Here is a 27,694-nt window from a genome sequence, read left to right on the forward strand (position 1 = left end):
CTATAAATTCTTTTGAAAGCAAGTTGGTAGTTGCCGTAGTTAATACAGAAAGTTGGGCTATAGTTGGAACCGTGACATTACTACGAAACTACTAGTGTTAAATTAAATTCTGTGGTTTTACATGCCGAAACCACGATATGATTATGACGCACGCCGTAGTGGAGCCCTCCGGATTAATAAGGAAAATAAGGAAATAAGGAAAATAAGGCAAAAGTATACAAAGCAACAGGACAGAATGGCAGTAGAAGACCGGCGTTCCTTGCTGTCTATCATTTTGCCTTCTTTTCTCTATTCCACTAAGCGCAGGAAATTTCTTAATAATCTCACGGTATAGTTGCGAAAACACTGGTTTTTTTTTCGACATTTCCTGATATCGAGAAGTTGGAAAGAGGGTGTGGTGCAGGGATGTTGACACGAGATAACCCCTTCTACTTCTTTCTCGCTACAAACGACTTTTCCAATAATTTTGGCGGGCTTTATATGAAATTTGGTGCCTATGCAGAAGCAAGGCGCAAATTTTGAAAATGCGTATTTTATATTGCGTGAATGTTTTTTTGTTTTTTTTTTAAGTTTTCGACACGACCGAGCTCAGCCCCACCCAGCGTAATAAAAATAATTCAACGCCTGCACTCTGTCCCTATTGCTCCGTTTTTGTTCCAAACACGGACTTCTAGGCCTATGCAACATTTATCCCTGGCAGCGATCACAGAGTGATCTTTGATGCAGGCTCTGTGGAACGTGAGGCTTAAGTTTCTTTTCTAAGAACGAAAAACGTTAAATGTAAATGTTCGATGTAACCACCTGTTCTTTTAGACAGGTAGGGCACACAGACATGAGTCGAATATCGATGCGTATCCCTTACCATTCCATGTGGTTAATTTATGCTAATTAATATTAATCATTGGTATATAACGAATTTCCGAAGACAGTTAACTTTCATAGTGTTAATACGTACAATATTTAGATTTCACATAAAGGATATAAGATTAATGGGCGAGCGTCGCAAGTCCTCTCTCGATATGTACTACACATCTTAAACACTCTTGCGTTTGCAGACTGACCAAGGGTGATCGTAACGAGCAGGCATGCAAGATATGTAACAGTTTATGCTGACGTCTATCTTCGATGACTCTGAGCAGAACACTGTAAAGCGCCCCCCACAACGACCGCTGGCCAATATAGTTGTGGGCTTTGTTAGGTGTGCTAGTGGGCTGCCAGCATATTTTATTTACGGATGTCGTGTTCATACTTTGCGGTGCATTGGTCGATTTTCGCTGTGGCACATTGTTCTTCATTTTTCTTATCTGTCATGCCGAGTGACCGATAATGGCGGCGCGGTGGAATCCCTGCACATGACAAAGGGTAGAAAGAGTGGAAATCGATCGTTACAAAATATAACCCTGGTTACCATGATGGGTATTCTGAGAGCATATATACGAGACACGTTAAAAAAGTTTATTCGGGGGTTTTACGTGCGAATACAACGATATATGATTGAGGCGCGCGCCGTAATGGGGGACTCCGGATTAATTTTTGACCGCCTGCAGGGTTCTTTAACGTGCACGCAATGCACGCTACACGAAATACATTTGGTGAATAATAAAAGCTTGAGTTCCGTGGAACGCTTTCAGAGGCGATTCCGACACACCGCAACTTTACGAATCCTTCAGCCAGATAATACCAGTGTTAATTGTGGCGATGCCTTATTGTGTATCCATGTATAGTAACGCTATCTCGGAAGTGATCATACATCTGCGAATTCGCGCTCGAAGTGCACTGGTAATTCGCAGCATCCAGGCAAAAAAAAAAAGAAAAAGAAAAACAAACATTTGGAAAAGTGAACCACTCTGTTTAAAGTAACCGACGCGAGGTGATTAACATGATAATAAACGAAAATTGCAATTCTGGTGCTAATTTCCTGCACGTCGTGCAGGTCTGGTTTGGAGTACGGTCTGTGGACATATCGTCACTAATCAACCACATTTATTTGTTACGTGCGAACTTTAAGTATACCGTATTTTTACTTTGTCCGTCAGTCAGTTTTTTTTTTTTTTCGAAACAAATATCGAACTTTCTTGTACCAGATGAGCCTTATAGGCAGCTTTCGCGCAGTTCACGTGCTCCAGGCATGGCGAAAGTATGAAACTAAAGTGTTGTGTTCACTTTGAATGTGACTGCCCGATTACAGCAAATGTAGGTCTTGCATGACTGAAAAAATGCAAATCAGTTTTGCGCAATCCCGCAAGGTGAAGAAAAAATTAAAACCGATTTTCCGTATTCAGTGTGCTTCGAGTTCTCGATTAATTCGCCATCGCGCTACAATCTGCTAAAACCTCCTAGTTAGCTCGGATGGTAGAGCGACCGCCCCGCGGAAAGGCGTTAGTCCCGCGGGTTCGAATCCGGGATGAGGCCGAATATTTCCTCATCTGTGAAGCTTTCTTTTAGAGAAACCCGTATGGGTTTCTTTTGTAGCGTCATGCTACATTCGGGTGGATGACACTTTTTTCCCTTTCATGACTGAAATAAACACAACGATGAACGTATAGCATAAGGCGAACGCTAGAAATTTATTTCTGCCAGATGAAAAACGTCCTCTTTCACCAACTCCAACAACACAATTTTTTTTTTCTTTCTCACGGTTGCCTTACAAAATTTGAGGCCAGCAAACTATATACAAGCTTTTTTGTTAACAAGTACTGATTTTCGAAGTACAAAACACGTGAACCTACTATTTGTGTTCATTTATTGACGAGTTGTTTTTTTAATGTTACTCTTCAACCAGGATATCGGGAGGGATCGGACCTTCTGTTGCGCAGCACCGCTTCCTACAAGAGGGAGAAAGAGAACAAAGTACACAAGAATCAACATTGAGTTTTCAGTTGGACAGCGGAATAGTTGAGAAGGCAACAGCATAGAAGTTCGGCCAAGTGGCATTGATGTTTTAACTGCAGCGCGCGCCAAGAACGTGGGATGTAAACCAAAAGAGGCATTCTTTGTCAATTTATCCACTGTTCTTTGCGCCGCAATGCAGTTGGAGATGATAAGGTCATTTAAAGGTTAATCGTTGCGGCCCGGGCGGAAAGCGTAAGCTCGCCATTTTGAGTGCCGAATGCTACCACGCCATTGCGGAATTGACGCAGATCTTTGCAAAAAAAAAAAAAAAAGTCGCAGCTTCATTCGAAAGGAAAGCATCGATTGCGATAGCAAATTAGTAGAGAGCTATACGAAGCAAGGACATTAGTTTAATGGGCGGTATAAAGTTGTAAACATTCGCTTACTAACTAAATAGACAAGCACGGTGTCACGCGCACACAGGTAAACGTGAACACATCTCGCTCGATGACCGCGGAAACTCGCTGTGAAAACGCCGGAGTGAAAAAGCGCGCCAGCAGCAGCGGGCAAACTGACCTTCGCGCTGTCTCTCGTCTCGCTTCAACGCGAACTAAACGTCGAAAGCACAGCGCATACGAAGCTACCGGCACTCGGCGCATGCACCTTGTCCCCATCGCAGATCACTTTGAAGATGAGGCCCGCGCGGGCGTGCACTTCGCCAACATCGCAGATCGCGTTCAAGATACGGCGCCCGCGCGGCAGATTCGTTAGCAGCAGTCGACGGGGCAGAACGCACCCTCCCTGCCTCGCGCCCCCGTGCCTCGCGGGGACCGCGCGCTTTCGGCCTGCCTTCCTCCCTCGCGTGCGCTATACATTGAGCGGCGATTGCCGGCTCACCCTCGTACGCTTTCACTTACACACACACAGCGTACGGCGCGCGGTGACGATTTTATCGCCGTTGGACTTTATACGGAACCTTACGGCGGCGGCGGCGGCGGCGGCGGCGACGACGACGACGACGACGACGACAACAACAACAGAAATGCGCTTGGTGTGTCCATATAATTGCTATTGCAATAAAATGCAAGAGTTCAACATCTGCTTTGAACGTCAAAAATGAATATTATACAGGGGTAACCATGTTCGTTAAATGTCGCATAATAATATACAGTAATGTGTTCACCTGCTTATAAAGCGCGAAGCAGCTGATCTACAATCCGATGCAAGGTACTAAATATATAACAAGAAACGCGAGCCATTTTGATGAAAATCATATTACCAATTTTCACTGGAACCGTAAGAGACGCTGTGACGGAATTAAGGTACGTGTACCTTACAAACGCCATTTCCATATTTACAATGACAAAAAGAAGAAGAAAAAAAAGAAAGAAAGGAAAAGAAAAAATAATTATAACAGCCCAGTCTTGAAATGACTGCACTTTTTCGTGTTTCGCGGGCTTTCTTTCAGCACTTTTCGCAGGCTTGTTTCAGGCTTGGAAAATACTTTTATGTAGCACGTATTGAGCAACAGAAAGCTGGATGTGCAATTTTCCAGGATGGTCTACAATTTTCGCATTGACGCTTTTGCTATGATTATAATATTAATGAAGTTGATTACTTAATAATAACTAATCATGTAATTAATGAAAATACGAAAAGTAGTCCGACTTGCTGCAAGCGACGGCAAGCAACATTACCTCTTCCGTCCAGCTACGTGGCACTTGCATATTTTTAAATTTTGGCACAAGTCACGTGGGACACATGGTATAGGCCACACGGCGCGGCGCATCACTTTACGAGGGCTTAAGCATGGCCGTTGTGTATTGAGTAACATGAATGCGGTACCTGCCCGTGTTATCTACTTCTTTCTGGGGTTTTACGTGCCAAAACCAGTTCTGATTATGAGGCACGCCGTAGTGGAGGGCTCCGGATTAATTTTGACCACCTGGGGTTCTTTAACGTGCACTACAACGCAAGCACACGGGCGTTTTTGCATTTCGCCTTCATCGAAATGCGGCCGCCGCTGCCGGGATTCGATCCCACGACCTCGTGCTCAGCAGCGCAACGCCTTAGCTAACGTGTTATCTAGGAGTATTATAGTTGTCGGCATGTAGCAATAACACTACTGTAACAACGTTTTCGATTGCGTTGCGTTGCAAAATTCGCCACACAGCCAACTTAGTACCCAGTTCCAGATAATACAAATAGAATCTGAAGGTGAAGGAAAAACTGCCATACTGCAAGGTTTTATATATATTGTTACGCGAAGAACGAGTCATTAAGACGAGCCACTATTTACAGTTTGTATTTACAACAGCGGTTGCAGCGCTGACCGGTTAGATTCACAGCGCGAGCCCAGCTCGTTCTTCCTCTTCTTTTCTCGAGTGATGGCGCCCGCGCGCCTCGTTCAAACAATCAAATACCACACGCGTGTAGCATAATCCCCCGGCGGCAGAAGCGACGTCCCGGAGCGTCTAAATGTCATCACTGGGAGGGTGATACTGCTTCAGTAGTGTAACGTGCACGATATCGCTGGACTGGGAAGCAGATGGGGCGTCAGGGGCGATCTCGTTGGTGACAGGAGTCACGGCACGAAGCACTTGGTAGGGGCCTGTGTAACGAGACAGCAGTTTTTCTGACAGGCCGACCTGACGCGACGGAGACCATAGAAACACCAAAGAACCAGGCGGGAAGTGCACGTCTCGGTGTCGCCGGTCGTACAAACGCCTTTGACTCTATTGGGAGTTCAGAAGGCGGTCACGGGCAATTTCCCTTGCGTGGGCAGCGCGGGCGACGGCATCAAGTGCGTATTCACTGGTGGGTGCCGCGTGAACAGGGAGGGTTGTATCGAGGGGCAGTGCTGGTTCTCGGCCGAACAGAAGGAAAAATGGGGAGTAACCGGCTGTGTCGTGGCGCGAGGAATTATACGCAAAGGTGACAAACGGTAGAGCGAGGTCCCAGTCAGTGTGGTCGGAAGAGACATACTTCGCGAGCATGTCTGTGAGAGTGCGAAGACGCTCCGTGAGGCCATTTGTTTGCGGATGGTATGACGTGGATAGCTTGTGCCTCGTGGCACAGGACTGCAGGATGTCCGCGATAACTTTTGACAGGAATGTCCGGCCACGGTCTGTGAGAAGTTGTCGTGTTGTTGTGTGAGAGTGCTCCATGTAATAAAATCACGTCGCGTAGAAGAAAATCGGCAACAGCTGTGGCGCAGCTTGTAGGGAGCGCTCGGGTGATGGCGTAGCGCGTGGCGTAATCTGTGGCCACTGCGATCCACCTGTTCCCAGAGGTAGAAAGAGGAAAAGGACCAAGTAAATCTAAACCAACCCGAAAGAATGGCTCCGCGGGAATGTCGATTGGTTGAAGGTATCCAGCAGGGAGCGTCTATGGTGTCTTGCGTCGCTGGCATTTCTCACACGCAGCTACGTATCTTCGAACGGAGCGAGCAAGCCCTGGCCAAAAGAAGCGTCGGCGGATCCGGTCGTAGGTACGTGACACACCCAGGTGACCGGCAGTGGGGAGGTCGTGAAGTTCGTGAAGAACAGCCGAGCGAAGGTGTTTAGGGATCACAAGGAGGGACCACAATTAAATTATGGGGTTTTACGTGCCAAAACCACGATCTGATTATGAGGCACGCCGTAGTGGGGGGACTCCGGAAAATTTCGACCACCTGGGGTTCTTTAACGTGCACCTAAATCTAAGTACACGGACGTTTTCGGTTTTGTGTACATAAGATGCCAACAATGACACCAAGAACACCATAGAGGAAATTACTTGTACTTACTAATTGAATTAAATGATAAATTAATGGCAATGAAAATGGATGAAAAAAATTAGCAGTGGCTTAGCTCGGCTATGTCAGGATATACGTAGCGTGAGCTAAGGTTCAGCTGGTTATTCTTAGCTTTCCTGGTTGTCTAGGATTAGCTTGATTATCATGCTTACTGCTGCTTCAATGACACACACTGCAACGAGAACGAGAAAGTTCGGCTTAACGAGAAAGTTCTTGCACGTTGTACAAACCCGCGCCACGGTTTCACCCCACTCAGGCGGCGCCGCTAAACTCAACGTTTCACGCATGGCACTACTTACCGGCGTGAAGTCTTTCATGTGCCACAGTCTTTCACACACGTCGCACACATATCCCATCGGATTGTTTACGAAGTCCGTCTCGAAGGTCCGAGTCGCACTGGCGCTTTCGCTAAAAGTTTCACCGTATAGTCAGTCAATCGGCGAGCCTTAATTGACGTCATCGACGGCGTCTTGTTGCTGCTGCTGAGATGGTGCTGAGATGGACGTCGCTCAGCTTCCTGGCGACGCCGCTTTGCTAGACGTTCCTCCCTTTGCTCCGGTGTCTCCGCAGCACGTTTAGTCTTCTGATCGTTCTTCCAACGCTCAACCGCTAATTGCCAGGCAACTACTTCGAGATCCAATGAGTTAAGCTTCTCCGCTCTTCTGCGCCGCTGAGCAGCAATTTCGCTCTCCTTCTCCATGGCTAAACCACACTGGCAAACGCCCCGCTACATTTATACCCCCCCTGATACCTCTGCGCATGAGTACAAAATGAGAGGCGCTATCAAGCGGCTCCGGCGCAGCGTCAGACTTGGCTACTGCGCAACGGAGGCGCACAGCTGGGCACGCACCGGCGCCAGTGCGTCTGCCGCGACTATGACATCACTCTGGAATGCGCATACCGGCGAGGCGCGCGCGGCGCCGGCGGCGGCTCCGGCGCGCCAGCTGTGCGCCGCGTGACGTCACTGCTCCTCGCGCATGCGCAGCACGGCTCTCCAGGAGCCACGCGCGAAACTGCTCAAGCTTGGCCAGTGTAGCTCGAGCACGCTACAAAACTGTCCGCAGGTGGGAACGATCCCACGTTTTCGCATTACGCGTGCGATGCTCTTACCATTGAGCTACCGCGGAGCCGTTTTCCCCTCCATGCACTTTCTGGAGTATTTATGTTTTACAACTAGAACTAACGCTGGGAGCAGTAGCGCACCCAGAATCTCTGCCAGGGGGGGGGGGGGGGGGAGGGGTTGACAGTTTGCCTTAGTTTGCCAATACCACCTAAACAGCACTAATTTCAATTTCTTCAAGGGAAATTGTCAAAAAATGCGCTTTTTGCGAGTGTGCAAACGATTGCGCGTCTTACATCTTCGTTGCAGTACTCAAAGGCGCAAGGAAAGAAAACGGGTTAAACAAAAGGGGGGTTTAACTCGACCTCAGTGGGGGTTACAACCCCCGAAACCCCACCCGTCGGTGCGCCACTGGCTGGGAGTGTTAGCCAGTGCCACCACCATTAATTTACCATTTCTTTAATTCAATTAGTAAGTACAAGTAATTTCCCCTATGGTGTCATTAGTGTCATTGTTTGTTGGCATCTTATGATATGATTAATAATAATCGGACCCCTCGGTTCTCTTTCTTCTCGTTCATATATATATATATATATATATATATATATATATGCAGTCTAACCTGGATATATCGAACCCACATATAACGAATTATTGTGCAGCATATCGAACAGCTGTAAAATCCCCTTGAAAATCCCATGCAAATGTATAGGGGTGATACACGCGTACATAGAAAGCCTGTTCACCAGCACATTCGATATAACGAACGCGGCGCCACGCCGAATACCTCAAAGTGCACTTCTTTGTGCACTTTGAGGTCTTCTGGCACCTGGAGGTGGAGAAGAGAATGTACAGTCAGTTGAGCCGCATGGGTCGTGTGTGCAGTCAGTTGAGCCCCGTCGAGCTGTTTGGCTAGCCCGTGTGCTACCTCGAACGTCAACTGCCTTCTTTCCGATTTTCGTGGCATCGTCGTGTGGGTTGAGTGCCTATTCGTGACTTCATTTTCCACAAGCGATGGCCTCTGCAAGCGTAAAGGAAACAATCGACTTGGACTTTGCAATGAAGTTGAAAGTGATCCAGCAATTGTTTTGCAGGTAAATAAAATGTGCTTGCATTTTTTTTTCGAGTTGCGTGCAGTAACTTAGCGGCCCTCGCGCACACCAATCGGTAAGCCGCCGTTTGCCTCAGGGCCTATTATTTTATATATCGAATTACCTATATATCAAACTTTTTTGTGATTCCTTTCGGATTCGTTATATCCGGATTCGACTGTATGAAGGACAAAAAATATTCACTGGTTTTCGGCAGACATCAACGTCAGGAATGCTGTAGCCTACTCGTATTCCATGCAGCAGTAGCTTCTGGACGTTGAAACCAACCAATGAACCGGTCTTTCATTTTGAGCCAGGAGCACGCCCTTTTGCGAAGCAAGGCATAGGGGCCCGCGGACCGCTCAGCACGTCCGTCGTGGTTCAGTGGTTGTCGCAGCACGTTTCCACAAGCAGACCGTCGAAATTTTCTCCCTCGTTCCACATCACAGGATGTTACGGCAGCATACATTAGCTGCACGCCACTTGCGAGGCCTTGGTTTTGCAAAAGCTAGATCGACGCGAAACTAATAGTGCGCTGCTAGAGTTTGCATCGCACCGGCCATGCACGTCTTCCATGAACGAACACTGAATTGCCAGGGAATTCGTAACTTTCCTTTCGCCCAGTCACCTGTCATGTCAGAATCATGTTCTCGCTTAAAAAGAGAAGAAAAAAATTGTAAATGGTTACTCAAGGAAAGCAATCAAATATAGCGATATCCTAACGTGACCACGATAACGACGACAATGACCGACGAGGGCGCGACGACGATGATGGCTCAAACTTCGCGTACTCGTGATCGATTCATGGGCGGGGACAAGAAGCATTTTTTTTCCTGGCGACTTATGCCGTCAAGGAAACATGCTAATGATAAACGTCATCACGACATCCACGAAAGCTTTTCTATCGTTGCAAAACACACTATTATTTTTTCTTTAATCGCGTCATCAGGACATTCTAACAATAAATAAAATATTTCGGCCGGCTTGTAATTGCGATAGGTTGACATATTTTACAATTATGTAAATAATTAAGACTAAATGGTCCCGTAAGCAGCTCCCAAGCATAAAGAGAGAGAAAGGAACGTTTATTGTTGAAACAGTGTCCCGATCGAGCGAGGCCCGGTATCACCCTGAGGTGGGAAGGTTCCTTATTCCAGAAGCCCTCTGGCTTCGGCTGCCCTCTTGGCCCTGGCGACGAGTTGTTGGTCTTCCAGGTCCCCGAGGGAGAGCTTGGCCTCCCACGTTTCGAATAGATGGTCTTCGTTTGCTTCTGGTGCTCGGTTAGCGTCCATTTCCGGCTGCATTTCGCTGTCTTCATGCCACGGGCATTCCGAGAGCAAGTGTGCCAGGGTGTCGGGAACGTGGCAGAGTGGGCAGAGGTAGCTGTGGAGCGTCGGGTAGAGGCGGTGCATTATAGTTCCGTGAGTGTAAGTATTGCTTTGTAGGCGTCTGAGGACCACGCTTTCTTCTTTGCCGAGGTTTTGGTGCGGTGGAGGATACACGCGGCGCTCGAGCCTGTAGTGTTGCAATATCGCCGAATAGTTGTTGGGCACGGCTTCCACCTCTTCTGCCGCGGGTCGGAGGGCGTGTGGGGCGAAGGGAGCCCGGCTGACGTGCTCGCGGGCAGCGGTGTGGGCCGCTTCATTCCCCTCTAGTCCCTCGTGTCCGGGTACCCACGTTACGCAGGTGTACGGGAGCGGAGTGCTACGTCGTTGTAGTACCTTGAGTGCATCAGCCGAGATGCGGCCCCTCGAGAAATTTCTACAGGTGGCCTGAGAGTCGGTGAAAATGACTGCTGCGTCTGTGCATGTGGTAGTGGCGAAAGCGATTGCCGCTTCTTTCGCCGTTTCCGGGTTGCGTGCCTTGACGGTTGCCGATGCTAACTCGCGGCCTCGGGAGTCTACGACGCTGAGAGCGTACGCGTTTCGATGCGGATACTTGGCCGCGTCGGTGTAGCGGGCGTCTGGGTCTTGCTTGAATCTTCGTTTGATGGCGTCGGCTCTAGCTTTCCTTCTACTCTTGTGGTATATGGGATGCATGTTGCGGCAGCGGGACTCTCGAACGTCCGATGGGATTCGTCGGAAGCATGAAGAGAATAAAAATATATGCCCCAAATAATGCGTTCCTAGAGCGGCTCAGTTTATGCGATATAAATATATATTGAAAGAAGTGCAGGCACACGTAGCAAAGCAAAAACAAACATTGCTTCCAAGTCATGCATCCAGGTCAACACAATTGTGGGAACAGCTGCACTGTGTTTCACGTTCTCGAGAGCAAACGAGAAAGTGAAGTTTACAAGTGATCGTGACTTACGCCGCCTTTCCTGAAGCTAGTGGCAAGTCGTGCACGTCGGGTGGCATTTGACGCCGCCCACACCGCATCTGCAACCACCGCTTGTGTCGCCGACACCCTGCGAAGGGAGGAGTTACGAAACTGGATTCTTATAGCTACACGATACTCCTGTGAACGTGGTCCGCAGAAAGGCTATGGCTACATATGCGCGATCAGAGCCTTTCCCAAACAGATCCAATTCGATGAATCAGGACGAGGATCAGGACTGTGACGCATACAACTACATCTAAGGTGCAGATCAAACAACTTAAACATCTGAACTAGGTGTTGCAAGGAAAGTTTGTGGCATGTGTTCTTACGTCTCGGCTCTCCATGCAGCCTAAAAAAAAAAAAAAGAGTGCAGGCCTCAGGATGTGATCACGCTGATTGCAACCGCTGAAATATTTTATACGCAAGGTACCGTCCATCTTTTATCTACCTTGTGGTATTAGCAATATCGTGAGTCTTTATGCTGTTGCACTGCAAGCTATATGATATAGCATCGCTGCCACTGTGGTAGTATTATGGGCTATATAGAGAATTCTTGGAGGTTAAAGCGCGACTTCTATTTCCATCATCACATTCTTATAAAGTTTTCTAAAGGCGGGTTGCATTCGATGCATCTTTATACGTTTTTCCTTGCGATAGTTGCAATGAGTGCCAAGAAATCGTGAAATCGGGGTATCCTTTGCAATAAGTGGACATACTTGTGCAAAAACTTGCCGTTTCCTTCCGAATAAGAAAGAAGAAAGTGGCCCTCGCGTCACTCTTAGTGGTGCGTTAAACCCCCCTGATATACAATCACTCTCTCCCACTATAGCAAAAAAAAAAAAAAAAAATTGATGGTGGCTTTCGAGTTCACGGCCCCTCTGCGCTGAGCCAAGGGTTGTGGTTAGGGGAGGGATAAAGAAAGAAAAACGACGTTGACACTCACATTCGGGCCCCATCGAGCTCCTCTGGTGGCCCAACACAACTGAGTCTGGCACGAAGGTGCACACCATGAAATCGCACCCGGACCGTTTGATGATGACAACGCGGCACTGTGGGCATCGCATCGCTTGCTGGCTTCTAAGCATTTCCTGCGTCAAGAAAAGCTCCCCTGTTCACTACATCTCATCACCTAAACTGCGAGAGCTCAAGCAATTTTCAACTTCCGGCCTTCCGATATACTAGCTCACCTACTACGTTTTACCTTCATAAACATACTTACCATCCCAACACCGACAGCACTTAGCTCGTCCGTTATGCTAAACTAATCGCTTTAGTTAACACATGCTCACACGCATGGCTGGATTAAGCTTGGAGAAACGAGATGCCGTGAAGGAATGCGTCAAAGAAAACTGTTTCAGACCCTTGGAGCAAGCATGCAAATATTTGTATTTATCAGATCAACTAAATGTAGAAACTATACTTTCATATTCTAAAGTAAGCTATCATTATTTCATTCACAAGCGTTTGTCTTTCCTTGGCGCTTTATGTAGTTTTTTTTTATCTCTCTAGATTCTGTTGCCGTCATTTATACAAGCCTATGTTAAATAATAATTGTATACCGATTTTTCCTTCATTGCCCTCTATTGAGTACTTCAGCCTGTCAAGTTGTCTGCGAGCAATTTTCCCCAATAAATTTCACCACCAAATAATCAAAAATAATTTTGGTCCACATTGCAGCACTCCAAATAGAGCGTAATAATGGGACTTTTTACATACAGATCCCCTGAAGACAAACCTTGACGTCTCATCCGGAGGAACTATATTTGTATGCGAAACGTCACGACGTACAGCAGTAACATCTGAAAGCATAGTTCGGCAAGATAAACTGAAATCACTCAAGCTCACTAACAAAAATACCTTTTTTGCTTAGGGTTCACTCGGACTCAGACCGACTTAGCTGAGCTCACTTGGAGTAAAATTTTTATTATCGGGTTTTACCTGCCAAAACCACGATATGATTATGCGGCACGCCGTAGTGGGGGGACTCCGGAGTAATTTTGACCACCCGAGGTCCTTTAACGTGCATCCAATGCACGGTACACGAGTGCTTTTGCTCATTAAGACTCACGGGTTGGTCCGAGTCTCAGTGAGCCGACTCATGAGGGAGTTTGCCGACCTATACATAGGCTTGAAAATGGTCTGTTTGCGATGTCAGATGTATCTGCGCAGACCTCACAAGGGCAGAGACCGTGCTCGTCCCCACCACACACAAAATCGAAGTGACATCACACGCTATTATGTGAAAGTCTGAGTGATTGTAAAAAGAAGACGCGTTAGAGAGAAAAAAAAATGAAGGAGGGCGAAGGGGTCACCTCGAGAAAGTTGAGCGAGGCCTTGGCCGCTGCGTCATTCTCGGCCCTGATCTTCAAGTCTTCCTGATATTGGGCGCATGTCAAGCCCTCGTGAATGGCCTCGCAGCGGAGGCAGTTCTGCTTGTCGCACAGGGGGCATTGGAAGAGCTCGACGTCGCGGTCGTGAAAACACCAGCCCCGGCAGTCGGGCGTCTTGCAATGGAACGACGGCTCTTTGCTCCTGTTCTCAGCCTCGCGCAGGCTCCTGTCCTGCAGTGCGTTGTAGTCCTCCTTCGACAGGCACTGCGAAATGGGCGATAATCTTCTTTAAACGAAGAATTTGTGCGCCGCTCTGCGTCAGTTTCATTAACGCGCGCGCAACAAAGGTAAGGCGTGCAGTCCTTGTATAAGTTGTCCGCGCTACTCGCACGCATTATGACCAGAGCTGGTGCTAGGTTGTTAATTCTCTGACACTGCTGTGGCACACAATAACCGACGCTCTGGTCACCGTTGGCTCTTTCGACAAAGGCAATGCACTGTGCGCCAAAGCAATGCACCGTGTACAAGTAGACAACGGCTGACTGATGATGAAAGCTATATTAGTATTTCAAATTAAGTTAGGCGTGCCCTAACAAGAGCAAAAGCCTGGCGATCGCAATAATCATTATCGCATAATGTTACTTACCGCCCTGAGGTCGCTGTCAAAAACGGCCATCTGGCAAGGTGCGTCTTCATCGAGGCAGGGGCATTGAACTTCTGCTGTTGGGGAGTTCTTGGCAGTGTTGGCCAGGCACTGTCTGAAAATACCACATGCTAGGACAAGAGGCCTCAATATACGAACTGGTCACAGGCAAGTTATTCCTATGGATGGTTTGGGTATTTATATATGGTCCGGAGAAAAAAAAAAACATGTGCGCTTACATATTCTTAACGTCAGTATATATATATATATATATATATATATATATATATATATATATATATATATATATATACGCTTGTAGAAACGACGTTATTTTACGCGAATATGTTTTTATTGCACCATTGAGGACTCACCGACAATTTTTGACTACATACAGTCCTAATGTGTTGACCTCTACATCGTTTGTTTTTCTCTCGTGGACTATTTTTGCGTTTTTTTTCCCCCTTTTATGTCCCCGTGGTCGTATTCATATGCAGTTATAATTCTTTCTACGTGGCAGTGCTGACATCTTCACTTTCTTCTAAAGTAAATTTTTTATCGTGCGCAGTCGAGTAATTAACTAAAATGTGCTAATTTTTTCAATGTATTCTCGGTCACATAGTGGAGATGCTGATCGGGCAGCTATTCAAAAGGGGGAATTTGGTCTGAAGAAACATGCACACAATATTGTACGCCTCATCTGCGAGTGCGCGCTCTTTAGTGTGCAAAGGCGCACGCTCTCTGCTGCCATATACAAGTTGGAAAACGAATGGCTATGAGAACTAATAAAGCACGGTAAACGATGATGACACTTCGAAGTCGCTTAGAACGGAACTGTTGGACATGTACTTTTATTAGAGTTGTGGTGCATTTTACTAATTTGCGGCGAGTTGCTGGTACCACGTGATGGTTGTCGAAGCAATGATAATTTCACTATTTTTTTCGGATGCATGACGTCTCTGCTACCCTAACAAACTACAATTACCTGCATCACCGTTGACAGCATTTTTTATTTTTTTTTACCGGTGGTCCTTATTGTCTGTCTGACATATGACATACGCTGCAATATCGATGTCGTAAGTGTAGTCGTACACATAGCTCGCACAAGTGAGCTTCGGACTTGAGCTGCAGTACATGTTGAAAGCGTTTACTTATGTGCACTGCAAAGGAACACATGTACTGCATGTACTGCAAAAGACTCACAAATAATAAAATGGCATGTGAAGGCGCGTTGTCTCACAGCCGCAAAGTGCACGTCACACTCGGTTTCATAGGGCCAAGCGCTGTCACTGTCGTATTCATGGTGCTGCGATGCAAGCCTCAGGACAGGGCGTGATGAATCGAGACGCAAGACACAGTTCATTACGTCCTGTCTTCAGTTCTGCTCTGCAGTGCAGTGCTCCACCATGTCTCAGAACCAAATGACCCACTACAACACAGTTGGGCTCCATATTCAGACTTGTAAATTTTTTCTAGAGGCAGGTGAGGCAGACCTCAACAAAGGATGTGGTTACTGTTGGGCGTAATACATGCACGATTGGCACCTATGTCGGCAGCAAACGGCTTGAGAGCCGCAGGTGTTCCTAGCCTCGAGGAAAAGTGATCGATAGGTTCACCCTCTTCGTAATGCGGCTGGGCGTTAGGAGTTGTTGGTATACTTTAATAGCGTGAGAACAGCTAGTAGCCATATAAAAATTGGTCACTCCAAGCTTTTAGATTCAAAGCGTTTTATTTTATTATACATCATATTTTACGTAACTGCCATTTGTATTCATAGATGTTACCACGAATGGCGCTGATATACACGTACAGTTCTATGCCCTCGAGAAATTTGACAGCTGGTGTTGCTGGTCACGGATGCTTCAGAAGTTGCGGCAAATAAAGTATCAATGGTTGGTGTCTAATGTGACTTAGTGAGCATGAGCGCATGCGTATTTTCCCTCTCCGTTGATATTTTCAGGCGTCCGAAGCTAGCTACTAAAGACCTGTGCTTACAAAATTGACAAGTTCCTCCTTTGCAGTACCGCGAAGTGCAAACCTTGCATCCGCTGGAGTCGGCATGTACTCACTCGCAAATCTTGTGGTGACAGTTCTTGAGAACAATCCCCTTGCCGGGTTCCACTTCCACGACACAAATGGCACATTCAAATTCCTGGGATGTGGACACAACGTCTTGCTCGTAAACAGCGATGTGCTCCCGCAATCGCTTTTCCTTCTCGTGGGGGTCCTAACGAGGGAAGCGGATCCTTTATGCGGGGACACTTTAGTAACAGCTATACATATACACTTATCTACACGATCTGAACACAAAATTCCAAGGCTGTTAGGACATTGTTTTCTTAATAATAATAATGGTAAAAATGCGCAAATGTGCGAAATTAGTCATTTTGTCTTTTCTCTTAGCAAGGCATACAGAGACAATGGAACATGCAGACTTAGGTTCTACAGACATTCTGCTGAGTCTCTTCAGACGTACATGGAAGCTACCGGTGTCATGGACTCGCATATGAAGCTGCCAGTAAAAACCAAACGCCTTGCTTGCAGGTTGCAGAAATCTGCTCAGAGCTACTCAATGGTCGAAGCATTCTAGGGAAGCTACGTGCCTCATGGCGTGGCCTTGCGATGGAACAGCATGCTTGTTCTACCTCGATCCTCGTGTTCATTTCGCGCTCAATTTTTATACTACAATATAAACCAACTAGCCCAGCAAGGACTAATCTTGTATCTTTGCTACAAGTGAACGGCCGACGTGGGGACGACCCAAGGGCTTTATTATGATCCGCTAAAAAGCAGTTATAAATTGAAACCATGAGAAATAAAAACGTGAGCCTAATATGGAGTTCTAGATTTTGCGCACTCAAAGCTTGCGGGCGCAAACTGGCGGACATAAAAAGAATGTAAGCAGGTATACGAAAAAAACGCAAACAGGCAGTGCCGCTTTGGGTGCGCAAAACCTAATGCTCCCTAATACCCGCTTGCCCGCGATAGCGTTCCGTAAGGATGCTTAGCATTCGTACGGACACGAGTGTAGAGAGCACGAATGATTCTGAGCCAAAGTGTGACCCATGGACGGATGAACACGACCGGTCTATTGCCTGGCTCATGAGTGCTGTTTGCGCTAAAAGAAGCACGCATACGTTTTCCCAAGCAACGCCTCTTTCACTTTGCCAGCAATAAAAGCGGTGCATGAAGAGGATAAATTTAGGTCGCTTGCACGACCGCTTACTTCGTGCCTTCCTGCGTCGATATCGGCCACAACTTTCTCCGTGTGCTGCGCGCACGTCATGCCGTCGTGGATTGCACGGCACGGCCAGCAGTTCCGTCTTCGGCAACGTGGGCAGACATAAAAATCTATGCCTTTCCTTATACGAAAAGAAATTCTTTGAGTGGAACATTTTTTGTCGAAACATTCAGCGGGAACCCAGTTACTCTTCTTTTTCATCTTCTTGATTGTTTCTTGGGAAACGTGCTGAAATAAAGAAACACACAAAATATCAAATGTTCTATTACTTCTGCCGTGGTAAGAGAAATGTCAGAGTTTGCCTTTCAGTGACGCAACAGGTAACGTGTAATTACGGTTGTAGTTAGTTATTGAACCATAGAAGTGCACTACATTTGCAGGTGACAGAATAAAATGGTTGGTTTCGAGAGAACGACAGAATAGTGACAGGCCCTCTTATGTACGTAAGTGTATACAAATACACTTGAACCTTGTTATAACGAAACTGGTTATCACGAAATAACGGATATAACGAAGTAAATATAATTTCCTTGAAATCCCCCTATAGAGATCCACGTAATTTAAACGTAGTTTTCACTAAGTAAAATTGTTCTACCAATGGATATAACGAACTAGATTCGTCGCGGAAACCAAAAATGCTGACTTGCGCACCGAGCATATCGCTTTTCGCCGGGTTCCACACTCGTTCGGCGCGGCAGTTCAAAATTCCCGCGTCGAATGCGCCGTCGAGCAAGACCACCGTGCGTAGCAGCGCGCACGGTGACCGCGCTCAAGCAGCACTTGGTTACAGTGTACTAGGAGACATTCTAGTTTACTATAACTTGGTTCTTGCCTTATCACACCTCTCTCTCCCGCTGCGGTACGTAGCTTGCGCGCTCTCTCTCACTACGGCTCACCGCGCTGTGATGACGCAGCTTGCGTGAAACCGGCACGCTCACAGGGAGCCGCGGAGCCATAGACACTATGCGCGGAGCCATTGAGTTTCTCACTATATTGGAAATCTGGCGCCACCGTCTATCGGAGTTTTCTAACGAGCTCTGCGCCGTAATGGGAATGACGGTATATGGGTGTGCGAGACTTGTGTTGGCTGGTGTTGTAAAAGGCTACGTCTAAAACGTGGATATGGCTGCACAGATAACGCGTTCTTAAAATAAAATCTTTATAAAATGTTTTCATTCACCCATATTACATCTTTCAATGAAGTTTACTCACCTACAATGCAGAATCAAGCGAAGAAAAGCAACAGACGACAAACTGTTCCAAAGTGAGCGCGGATATTGTCATCTGTCGTCCAACTTTAGCGGCCCGCTGATACTTTTTACGTTTCATGTAACTGTACATCCAGTCACGAGTCCTCATAAATAAACAAAACATGTTTTCGTGTAATAATAAAGCTAGAACAGCTCTTTACATGCTGTTTTAGTAGCAAATGAATCACTGTGACAGACAGAACGGTGTTCTAGCTCTCCGAGAACGATGCCAATCCAAAGTCACAATATACCGGCATTCCTATGCATACACACAGCACAGCACACACAGATTTCCGCCTAGGTAATATAGTGAGAAACTCTATGCGCGGGGCCGTGAGAAAGCGGCGGATCAGATAGTTTCGTTTTCAAGGGCCGAACGCGTCCGCGCATACGTTCGTTTCTAGCGCTGTGCCAAGCTCTGTCGACGGCATACTTCGACGGGTTTCATGACAATGTGAGCGAGCCAAGTGAAAAGCGGAAGCGAAAAACCATCACATTGGAGCATAAGAACACTATCGTAACGGCTGTCGCCTCAGGTGCTAAAAAGTCGCGTGGTGCACTCGCTGGATAGTCTTTTGCTGTTGCTTTATTGAATTTTCATCGCATCGTAGCGGTTCGGCGGGACGTGGAGCCGTTATCTTATTAGCATGTTTAAAGTTGTGCATACGATTGGGCATATCTCACAGTAAATGGCAATAGTCGGTATAACGAAGTAATGGATACAACGAAATAATTTCGGCTTCCCCTTCAACTTCGTTATAACGATGTTCGAATGTATAGCTTTATGCCCCCGGCTTCTCCGCATTGGTTCCGGAGCTTATGGGAATAAAAGCAAACTCGAACCTGGGTAGATACAGACACCATATTTTGTACAATTGTGGGAACAGGAAACGCTTACAGTCTGTACAGTGAGATATTGAAGTTCCAAGTTTGAATACATTCGCAGCTTATCTTCGGGAGGCGCAAAACAGTAATCGAAAAGCGCTGAAGCAGAACAACGCTCTCACAAGTACCGTCCTGGGCCGGTATGTTGTAGCGATGCGTTATGCTTTATTCTATACTAGTCTTATCCACCGCTCACGGCCGGCTGATCCAGTTGATAACGTGAGCGGGCCGTCGCTCTGACCAATGACCAAGCGCGAAAAGCGCGAATAGGCATTAGCATCGGAAAGGCATCGCTACAAAATACCGGCCCTGAACTTAACGTTTTAGATGGTTGCATTGGAGCAGAAACGGTTAATAATGTATGCTTAAATATTGCTGGTCGCTTCTAAGTGCGGAAGACTGCAACATAAAATCTGAAACGTTATGACTGTGGCTGACGGAGTACACATTGTGTGCAGTGCATAGTTTAAGAGTTCCGAGTGTTCTACGTTACAAAGCCTCCCACGTGCCTACACGTATATAGCATACCTGCCAACTCTCCCGAATTTTTCGTAAAGTGTACGAATTTGGGCTCGTTTTACAAGTTTGCGAATGTTGCGTCAATATTAGCGAAAAATTTATGCATGTCGGTCTGTGAACATTCCTCTGCAGATCTTATGACGGTGAAAGGACGCAAGAGGCCGTCCCTACTTCAAATAAGTTTATACGCACAAGTTCCTCAAGCATGCAAAGTAGGTGACAGCAAAGTCGCTAAAAAGTCAGTGATCTCAAAAAAACATCAAAGCAGAATCCATCATTGATGATTATCTTTCATGGAAAGCACTTCTGTATGGTATAGAAGACGTAAACGTGCGCAAAGAGTGGCGACGATGTTGTGACGACGACTGCATGACGACCATGGCACGACGACGATCGCGTGACGACAACGTGATGCCGATGCTGGAGCGATGCCGATGGGATGACGATGCTAAAATTATTACATTGCTATGACGGCAACGGCGTGTCTACGAAACAATGACGACAAAGGGATGATGAAGGTGAAATCACGTTGACGGGGCGACGGCAAACGTGTGACGACAATGGGTTGACGACCACGGAATAGCTAGGACAAAATGACGACGACGGAACGACCATCAAGGGCATGACGGCGCCGCTGCAATGATGCCGCGATGTCGACAACGGCATGAAGGCGACTGAATGATGACGGTATGACGTCGACTTGAAGATGGCGTGATGACCACGAATGACAAGTTAGTGACAGCGACAGGGTAATAACGGCGGAAATATGGCGATGAGAAAGAGAGAATAAACTTTATTGTTGCTCTGTAAAGGTTTCTCGTTGTGAGCAGTGTGGGTCGTTCCGAACTTCATTTTTCTAGTCCAAGGCATCCACGGAGACAGCCAATGACCACGAAAGAATGATCCCTATGTCATGCAGGCAATGAAATGATGACGGAAGGATGACGACAGAAGAACGACGACAGCATGGCAGCTACGGCCTGTTGGTGTTGTAGCTCACGTCTGCGCTCACGTGCATCACCTGTCGCTGCGGGCCGCCTTAATTCGCACGATATCCGGTGTTTGCACTATGCCCCGTGGCTTTTCGAGGTGCAGTATCTCCGGGATCGGCCACATTTTTGGGAGACAAAATTGGCGAGTCCTTGCACGCGCCCTTGCTCTGACCTTGGCTTCGACTAGGCAAAGAAACGCTTCACATTTAAAATAATGTGTCGCTTGTCAGTCCTAGCTATTTCAAGTTTATTGCTGCTTGTGTTCTGTGCTTAAAGATAAATCGTAGTTAATAAATTGCTATGTATCACAAAAAGAGTGTGCTCAGCGCAAGTTTTAAAAAATATGCGTGCCATTCCTTCATTTTCCTTCCCCCTCGGTAACATGTCCGCGGGGTTTGCGAATTCTGATGTTCACAGGTTGGCAGGTATGGGATATAGGCTGCGAGTGTGTTAAGTTATATAATGTAGCAACAAATTAACAGTGCGAGTAAAAGACGAGGCCACAGAAAACCACAGGACAAGCGCTGACTTATCTTTGACTGACTACATTACGACACAGTGGTTGGTATTCGTGTTCCGAATTTACAACGCTCTGCTGATTCTTTTCCAGCGCTTATCTGCCGTGGAGCTTAAGTAGATATGGCATTTTATTACTGACAAAGAGATCGCGGGTTTGATTCCAGGCATCAACAGTTGCATAGGGATGGGTACAATGGGGAAAAGATTTCGTGTCCCGCACTTTGGGAGCGCGTTATAAACACCACCAGGCAGTCGAGTTATTTCGGTGCCCTCCACTACGACGTTTCTGGCAGACCTGTATTGCTTTGTGACGTTAAACTTCATCAGTCTTAGCTTACAGTTCTCAATGAACTCGATTTACTGAGAAGTTAGAAATTATTTGCCTTGTTCGCGAACACTGAAAGCACTTACTAACGATGCGATATATTGACAAGATAAACGGAATAAAAAGTGAAATCGCTTTGCTCAGAGGTGTAGCCACATTCTTTTTATCCGAGCCATCAGAAAGCCTTATACTGAACTGAATTTTAAGGCGCTAAAATGTGAAACTCCTGCACGTTTACGCGACGGCATCACCGAAAGCCAAGGATTGTCATCGAACACATTAGCCACACATTTATGAAATATGAAGGCACGAAACAAACTTATTCTCATCTAATTTTTTTTTGCCAAAGTCTCGACGCTAAGAACAAAAACAAAAGCGAGAAATTCACTTCCTTACGTGACACTTACATCTTTATATTCGTGTTCTTTAAGAAGACCTGGACACTGCTGCTGCGTATACGACCCTTTTGCAGGACATGCCACAATTTGGTCGACTGTGCACTTTTCCACGGCCATCTTGATGCATTTGCTTGAAAAAATGAAAACAGAATGTTTGATATTGGTTAGTAAGTTATCAAGCCCCTCGAGTCTAGATGCACGATGGTCGCTCTAATCATTGCTGATTCGATGTAAGCGGCCAGATATCCGATTTGCGGTGAATTTGCCGAAGTGGGGTGAGCTATGGTTGGGTTGAAGGAAGCGGTGGTGGTGGGGTCCACGTTCCCTAAGAATGTGTGCTCCGTTCGGGTGCGCATGCATCAGAATGTCCTCACTTTGGTCGGGGTTCCTTTACAATCCCTTATTAAACGGTTCCTTACTGACGCTAGTAGTGCACAAGTGTGAAAAATGCAGATATCACCGCGCTCCTATAAATGAAAAAAAAATGTCGCAGTTTCGCCCGAAAGGCGAAGCATCGATTGCGATAGCAAATTAGTAGAGAGCTATGAGTAGGGATAGTAGTTTTATCGGCTTCATAAACTTGGACACATTGGCTTACTAACTGAATTAACAATCGTGGTGTCAGCGCGCACAAACATGAATAGATCACACTGAATGACCGCAGCCAACGACTGTCAAAACGCTGGCAGGAAGCGCAGGTTCGCGCGGTCTATCGCTTCAACGGAAACTGAGCGGCGAATGCACAGCGCATATCTTATCTTCACACGTCAGAGCCGTGTGAAGATAAGAGACGGTACGGGCGACCGGCACCGCCGGGCAAAGGGCAGCGGAGAAGTTGTTGGCAGAGGAGAAGCTGCCCCCCCCTCCCCCCCCCCCTCTTTCCGTTTCTTGCTTTCGCGTGGGAGATTGAGTGACAAGATACGCCTTTGGTGCCGGAGCACAGCGCCGCTCCACCTCCCTCCCTCCCATACCCCCACGGCCTTTCGCGCGACGGTCGCGTTTGCTTTCCGCCGTGCGTTCGCCCTCCGTGATAGCGCGCGTCACCCGCGCGCTTTCGCTCGTGCATACGGCGCGCGGCGCCGATTTTATCGCCCTTGGAATCTATACGGAACCTCACGGCGACGGCGACGGCAGAATTCCGGTTGAAGTGTCCATATAATTGCTATCGCAATAAAAAACGAACGAAGCGTCGTAATCAATTCCACATGTTGTCACCCTACGGAGATCCTTGCCGACATTAGCTATACGAAAGATTGCTGGGCATGATGCAAAAGCCAATTTGCATCAGCTTTGCGTTAGTAGCTCTATACCCACTCTGCCGTTCTACTCCTAATTACAAAGTCGGTGTGCAGCATGCAGTTGAGCCCACGAAACCTCCTGCGCCTGCTCGGCTGACTCTTTGCGCTGTCTGCGCGCAGTATGGCACAGTCCTTGCCGTAAATGCGTAGCCACAGCTAGCCAGCCCTTGTGGTTTGCCATGATACTCTTGTGAAGCGCTGGTGTTCTAAAGCTGTCGACTGTTTCAAGTAACCTGCTGAAGTACTACCATATTTTACTCTTTTACTCTTAGTATACAAACAGCTATATACAGTGTTTCCCATTTTCCTTCACTTAATAAAACTAGTGCCGAAGGGACTGTATTACGCCAAACTTTCAAGCATCAAAGGAAACCCATCATCTCGACGTGTTGCAGGTGCCGTAGAGAGAGACAAAGGTGTTGTCAGAACTCTGGAATGCAGCTGTGGGTGTTCTAGTAGGTACTGTCACTAAGAAAGAAGTATTTGAGGAGAAGAATATGCTAGGCCGGTGACAGCGCGCGCGGGCGGCCCCATAAAGTCGGGTGAGGAGGAAATGTAGTTTTCGCCGCAGCCCGACAGATGGACGCGTCGGGCACGTTGCCATCGTTTACATGTTCTTCTATGGATGCGAGGCACAAAAATTGCGATATCGTTTCGTATATTGTAAATTTTATCCGATTTCATTCTGTAACATCAATAAATAGAAGTGGCGGACATTTTAGCAGCAGCTATTAATGAATACTGTCCTAACTGCATGTCGTACTACGCTTGAAACGAGCTATTAGTAGTAATGCCCTAGCAGACGACGTCTGCCGACGCCGCCACAGTTCACTTACAGTGTACTTCACTCAGGCTCACTCGCTCGCCTGTAGGCCTGTAGTGTGAGCGCACGCGTAGGTGACCTTGGGATGAAAAGCTCCCAATTTAGGCATGCAAGCTATCATCGCGGTTTCTTTCGCGATCTCCAGGTCTTTCGTCTCTAATTGAGCTCCCGCGGGCTTCCGTATTGGGCCGGCGGGGCTGGCTTCTCAGATTTTGTGTGTCCTTTCCATATTGCAAAGACGAGCGCTTTCCATCCGCGCTTTCTTGGGGAACCGTTGACCATGTTCTTCAAAACTTCGACCTCGCGTTTCGGTGCCGCGAACACAAAAATGACGCTGTAGCCAAAATTATTCACTTCTACGTGGGAATGCGTACGAGGCAGAACTGCGCAAGCGAAGCACGAAACCGGCAAAAAAACAGCCCAGCAGAAGTATTGCATCAAAGAACAAAAATAAGACACCAATTTTTGTCGTCCAACCTCCTCTATAGAATTTATCCGCACATAAAAAAAAAACAATTGGAAGTTCAGCACTTGTGTACGTCTGTTTCGGCTGCGCGTATTCGTTATCATTTGAGTTCGTGCTTCAACTATTTTTACCATGGAGTAAGGACTTCCAAATGGAAGCTGTGGAGCAGTTACCAAGACGGCTAGCTAGCAATAGGTTGGTGCTAGAATAATCTAGACTTCGACCAGCAAGGTGGTAAGAGAGGCATCGGGAAGCTCCGGACAAACTCGCTGCCTTCTCGCAATATACATAATTAGATAGCAGCAGCAAAGAAAACGAATCGTTATGTTTGAAAATTGACCCACATGGTACAGAAGTAGGCACAGTGCATTCCGAGCACTTAGTTTTTTAACCAGCGTCCTACGGATCGTTGGAGTCGGCGGTTCCCAGCAATGATCATTAACGATGCTTTCAATCATCTAAGGCATGGCGGGGAAGTTATGAGAACAATCTAAATATGAACTACTGGCACAGAGGGTAAGTACTGTCATTCGCTGAAACAAATCATACCTAAGCAAGTTATCGATCTAGCGTTTAAAAAAATGTCGCAGTTTCGCCCGAAAGGGGAAGCATCAATTGCGATAGCAAATTAGTAGAGAGCTATTCGGAGTGGGGATAGTAGCTTTATCGGCTGCATAAACGTGGACACATTCGCTTGCTAACTGAATTAACAAGCGTTGTGTCATCGCGCACAAACAAACATGAATAGATCACACTCGATGACCGCAGACAACCACTGTCAAAACGCTGGCAGCAAGCGCAGCCGCCGCAGCGAGCGAAGGTTCGTGCGGTCTATCGCTTCAACGGAAACTGAGCGGCGAATGCATGCACAGCGCATACAAAGGTCAGAGCCGTGTGGAGATCACTTTCAAGATACGGTGCGCGCGACGGGCCGCACCGGCGCAAAGCGCAGTTGTTGGCAGAGTAGGAGCTGCCCCCCTCCCTCCCTCCCTCCCGCGCTGCCTTCCCGCTCTCCTCCTTTCGCGTGGGAGATTGAGTGGCCAGTTCTCCTTGCGCCCGGTTGCAAGATACGCATTTGGTGCCGCAGCACAGTGTCGTCCTCCCTCCTCCCTCCCTCCCTCCCTCCCATACCCCCACTGCCTATCGCGCGACGGCAGTCGCGCTTGCTCGCCGCCTTGTGTTCGCTCTCCGTGATAGCGCGCGTCCCCTGCGCGCTTTCACTCGCACATACGGCGCGCGGCGACGATTTTATCGCCCTTGGACTTTATACGGAACCTCACGGCGACAACAGAAATCCGCTTGAAGTGTCCATATAATTGCTATCGCAATAAAAAAAATACATTATAGACTTGGCGTTCTAAAAAAAAACATCAAGCATGTAATTGCTCTGTAAGTGGCGCATTTTTAAAGTTAATTTTTCAAGGCATTTGGAGCCGGCGAAGAGGCGCAAGAAAAACACCCATTCGTGCGTAAAGCGCTATAAACCGAACGGCCCTGAACCGGCGAGCCTCTTCGGAGAGCGCGCCGCGCGTTTTGCCTTCTCGGCGAGCCGACCCACGACAGAGGGCACGTCAGCACCCTGCACGACGCCGTGACTATATTGGGACGCCCGAGCGAGCGCTGTTTCGCCTCAATAGTTCTTGTTCCGTGAGTACCGTATTGCACTGTTCGTACAGAGGTCAACACACTCATCTTGAACACACTCGTGAGGGCCAAAGCAGCTACCAAAGCTTAAGCCGAGAACAATCAATGGAAACTGTAAAGGTGTAGTCACGCAAACTCGCATACAGCCGATTTTGTGCCACATGTCATCTTCAGATATCGCCAGCGCTGTCCTGAGAACGTGGTGCGCGCGTTCTACAGAAGTGTGTCGAGTCTGTTGAGCTCTGTACACAACTGTAAACTACGCTAACAAGTGCAACCCCCCGCCCCCGTCACTGTTCGCAGCCGTGTTACCTTTGAAAAACAATTCGCCAACCTTTAATAGTTGGAAGGCTTCATCCTAACGAGTCCGATCAGCGTTTTTTTTTTTTTAACAGCTGGTTGCTCAAGCCACCGTTGTTACTGTATATTTACGAAAATATATAAATCAGTACGCACGAATTTTCAAGATGCGCTTACCTGCATAAATTGTGCTCGCATTCTTCAGCAACGTGAAGATTCCCGGAACGGTTGCAAGCGTCGCACGTATTTTCCTATAATGGGGAAGTTTCAGAAGAATGTTTACTCCACTTTTTGTTTACAGCGTAATGCTAAGGGTTGTATAAAGTATCGGACAGGAAAGCGGATACCTAGCAAACACGGGTGCTCATATTTGTTCATTACATGTGCTACGCGTTGCGATAAGTTTCTATTTGAGAATAGACTTGGACTTTCGGCTTAGGTTTGTCCCAAGTCACTCCCGGGTGTTTCACAATTTTCTTAATTTTCAGGTTGTATTTTTATTCTAGACTGTAGGCAGACAGGTGCCTGTTTATATGAAATGGTCACGAAGAATACTGCATTTAGGCTATTTCATGCTGCCATGGCAAATCACGTCTGTTCTACATACCCGCGCAGAGCTGGCTCTTTTGGACACGGAGCGCTTGTGAGCGTGAACGTGCAACGTGCTCTGTGCGACGTGATCGAGGGCATGCTTTAGGTCACCCCTTAAATGCGTTCAAGCAATTCCCTTAGAGAAACTGCGATATAGTAGAAAGCTTGTTCTTGAATATTTGCCTCAACGTGTATGGCACGAGTGTAATATTTGTGCGTGTTTAAATGGCAAAGCTATTGCGAGGCAAATATTGCAACCTGTTGCAAGATATTTCAAGCTACTGCAAGCTATTGCAAAGTAAAGCTATAGCACTTTGATTGTGAGCGTTTACTAGCCTAATTGCATAGAAATAGGTAAGAGTGTTTCAG

The 27,694-nt window shown here is 47.1% G+C and overlaps 1 protein-coding gene across 1 annotated transcript in view; it reads right to left on the reverse strand.

Annotated features, from left to right (window-relative positions):
* Positions 1-2,726: 2,726 nt before the first annotated feature.
* LOC119461707 (uncharacterized) overlaps positions 2,727-27,694 on the reverse strand; it is a 57,496-nt gene continuing 32,528 nt past the window's right edge. Inside the window, 10 exon segments of the mRNA XM_037723083.2 lie at positions 2,727-2,825; positions 11,093-11,189; positions 12,045-12,098; positions 12,100-12,189; positions 13,414-13,695; positions 14,078-14,189; positions 16,144-16,301; positions 17,301-17,543; positions 22,213-22,333; positions 26,912-26,985. Coding sequence (XP_037579011.2) covers positions 11,109-11,189; positions 12,045-12,098; positions 12,100-12,189; positions 13,414-13,695; positions 14,078-14,189; positions 16,144-16,301; positions 17,301-17,543; positions 22,213-22,333; positions 26,912-26,985 — 1,215 coding nt within the window. The 3' untranslated portion in view covers positions 2,727-2,825; positions 11,093-11,108.

Source organism: Dermacentor silvarum, chromosome 1 (assembly GCF_013339745.2).
Source record: "Dermacentor silvarum isolate Dsil-2018 chromosome 1, BIME_Dsil_1.4, whole genome shotgun sequence".
Lineage (NCBI taxonomy): Eukaryota > Metazoa > Arthropoda > Arachnida > Ixodida > Ixodidae > Dermacentor > Dermacentor silvarum.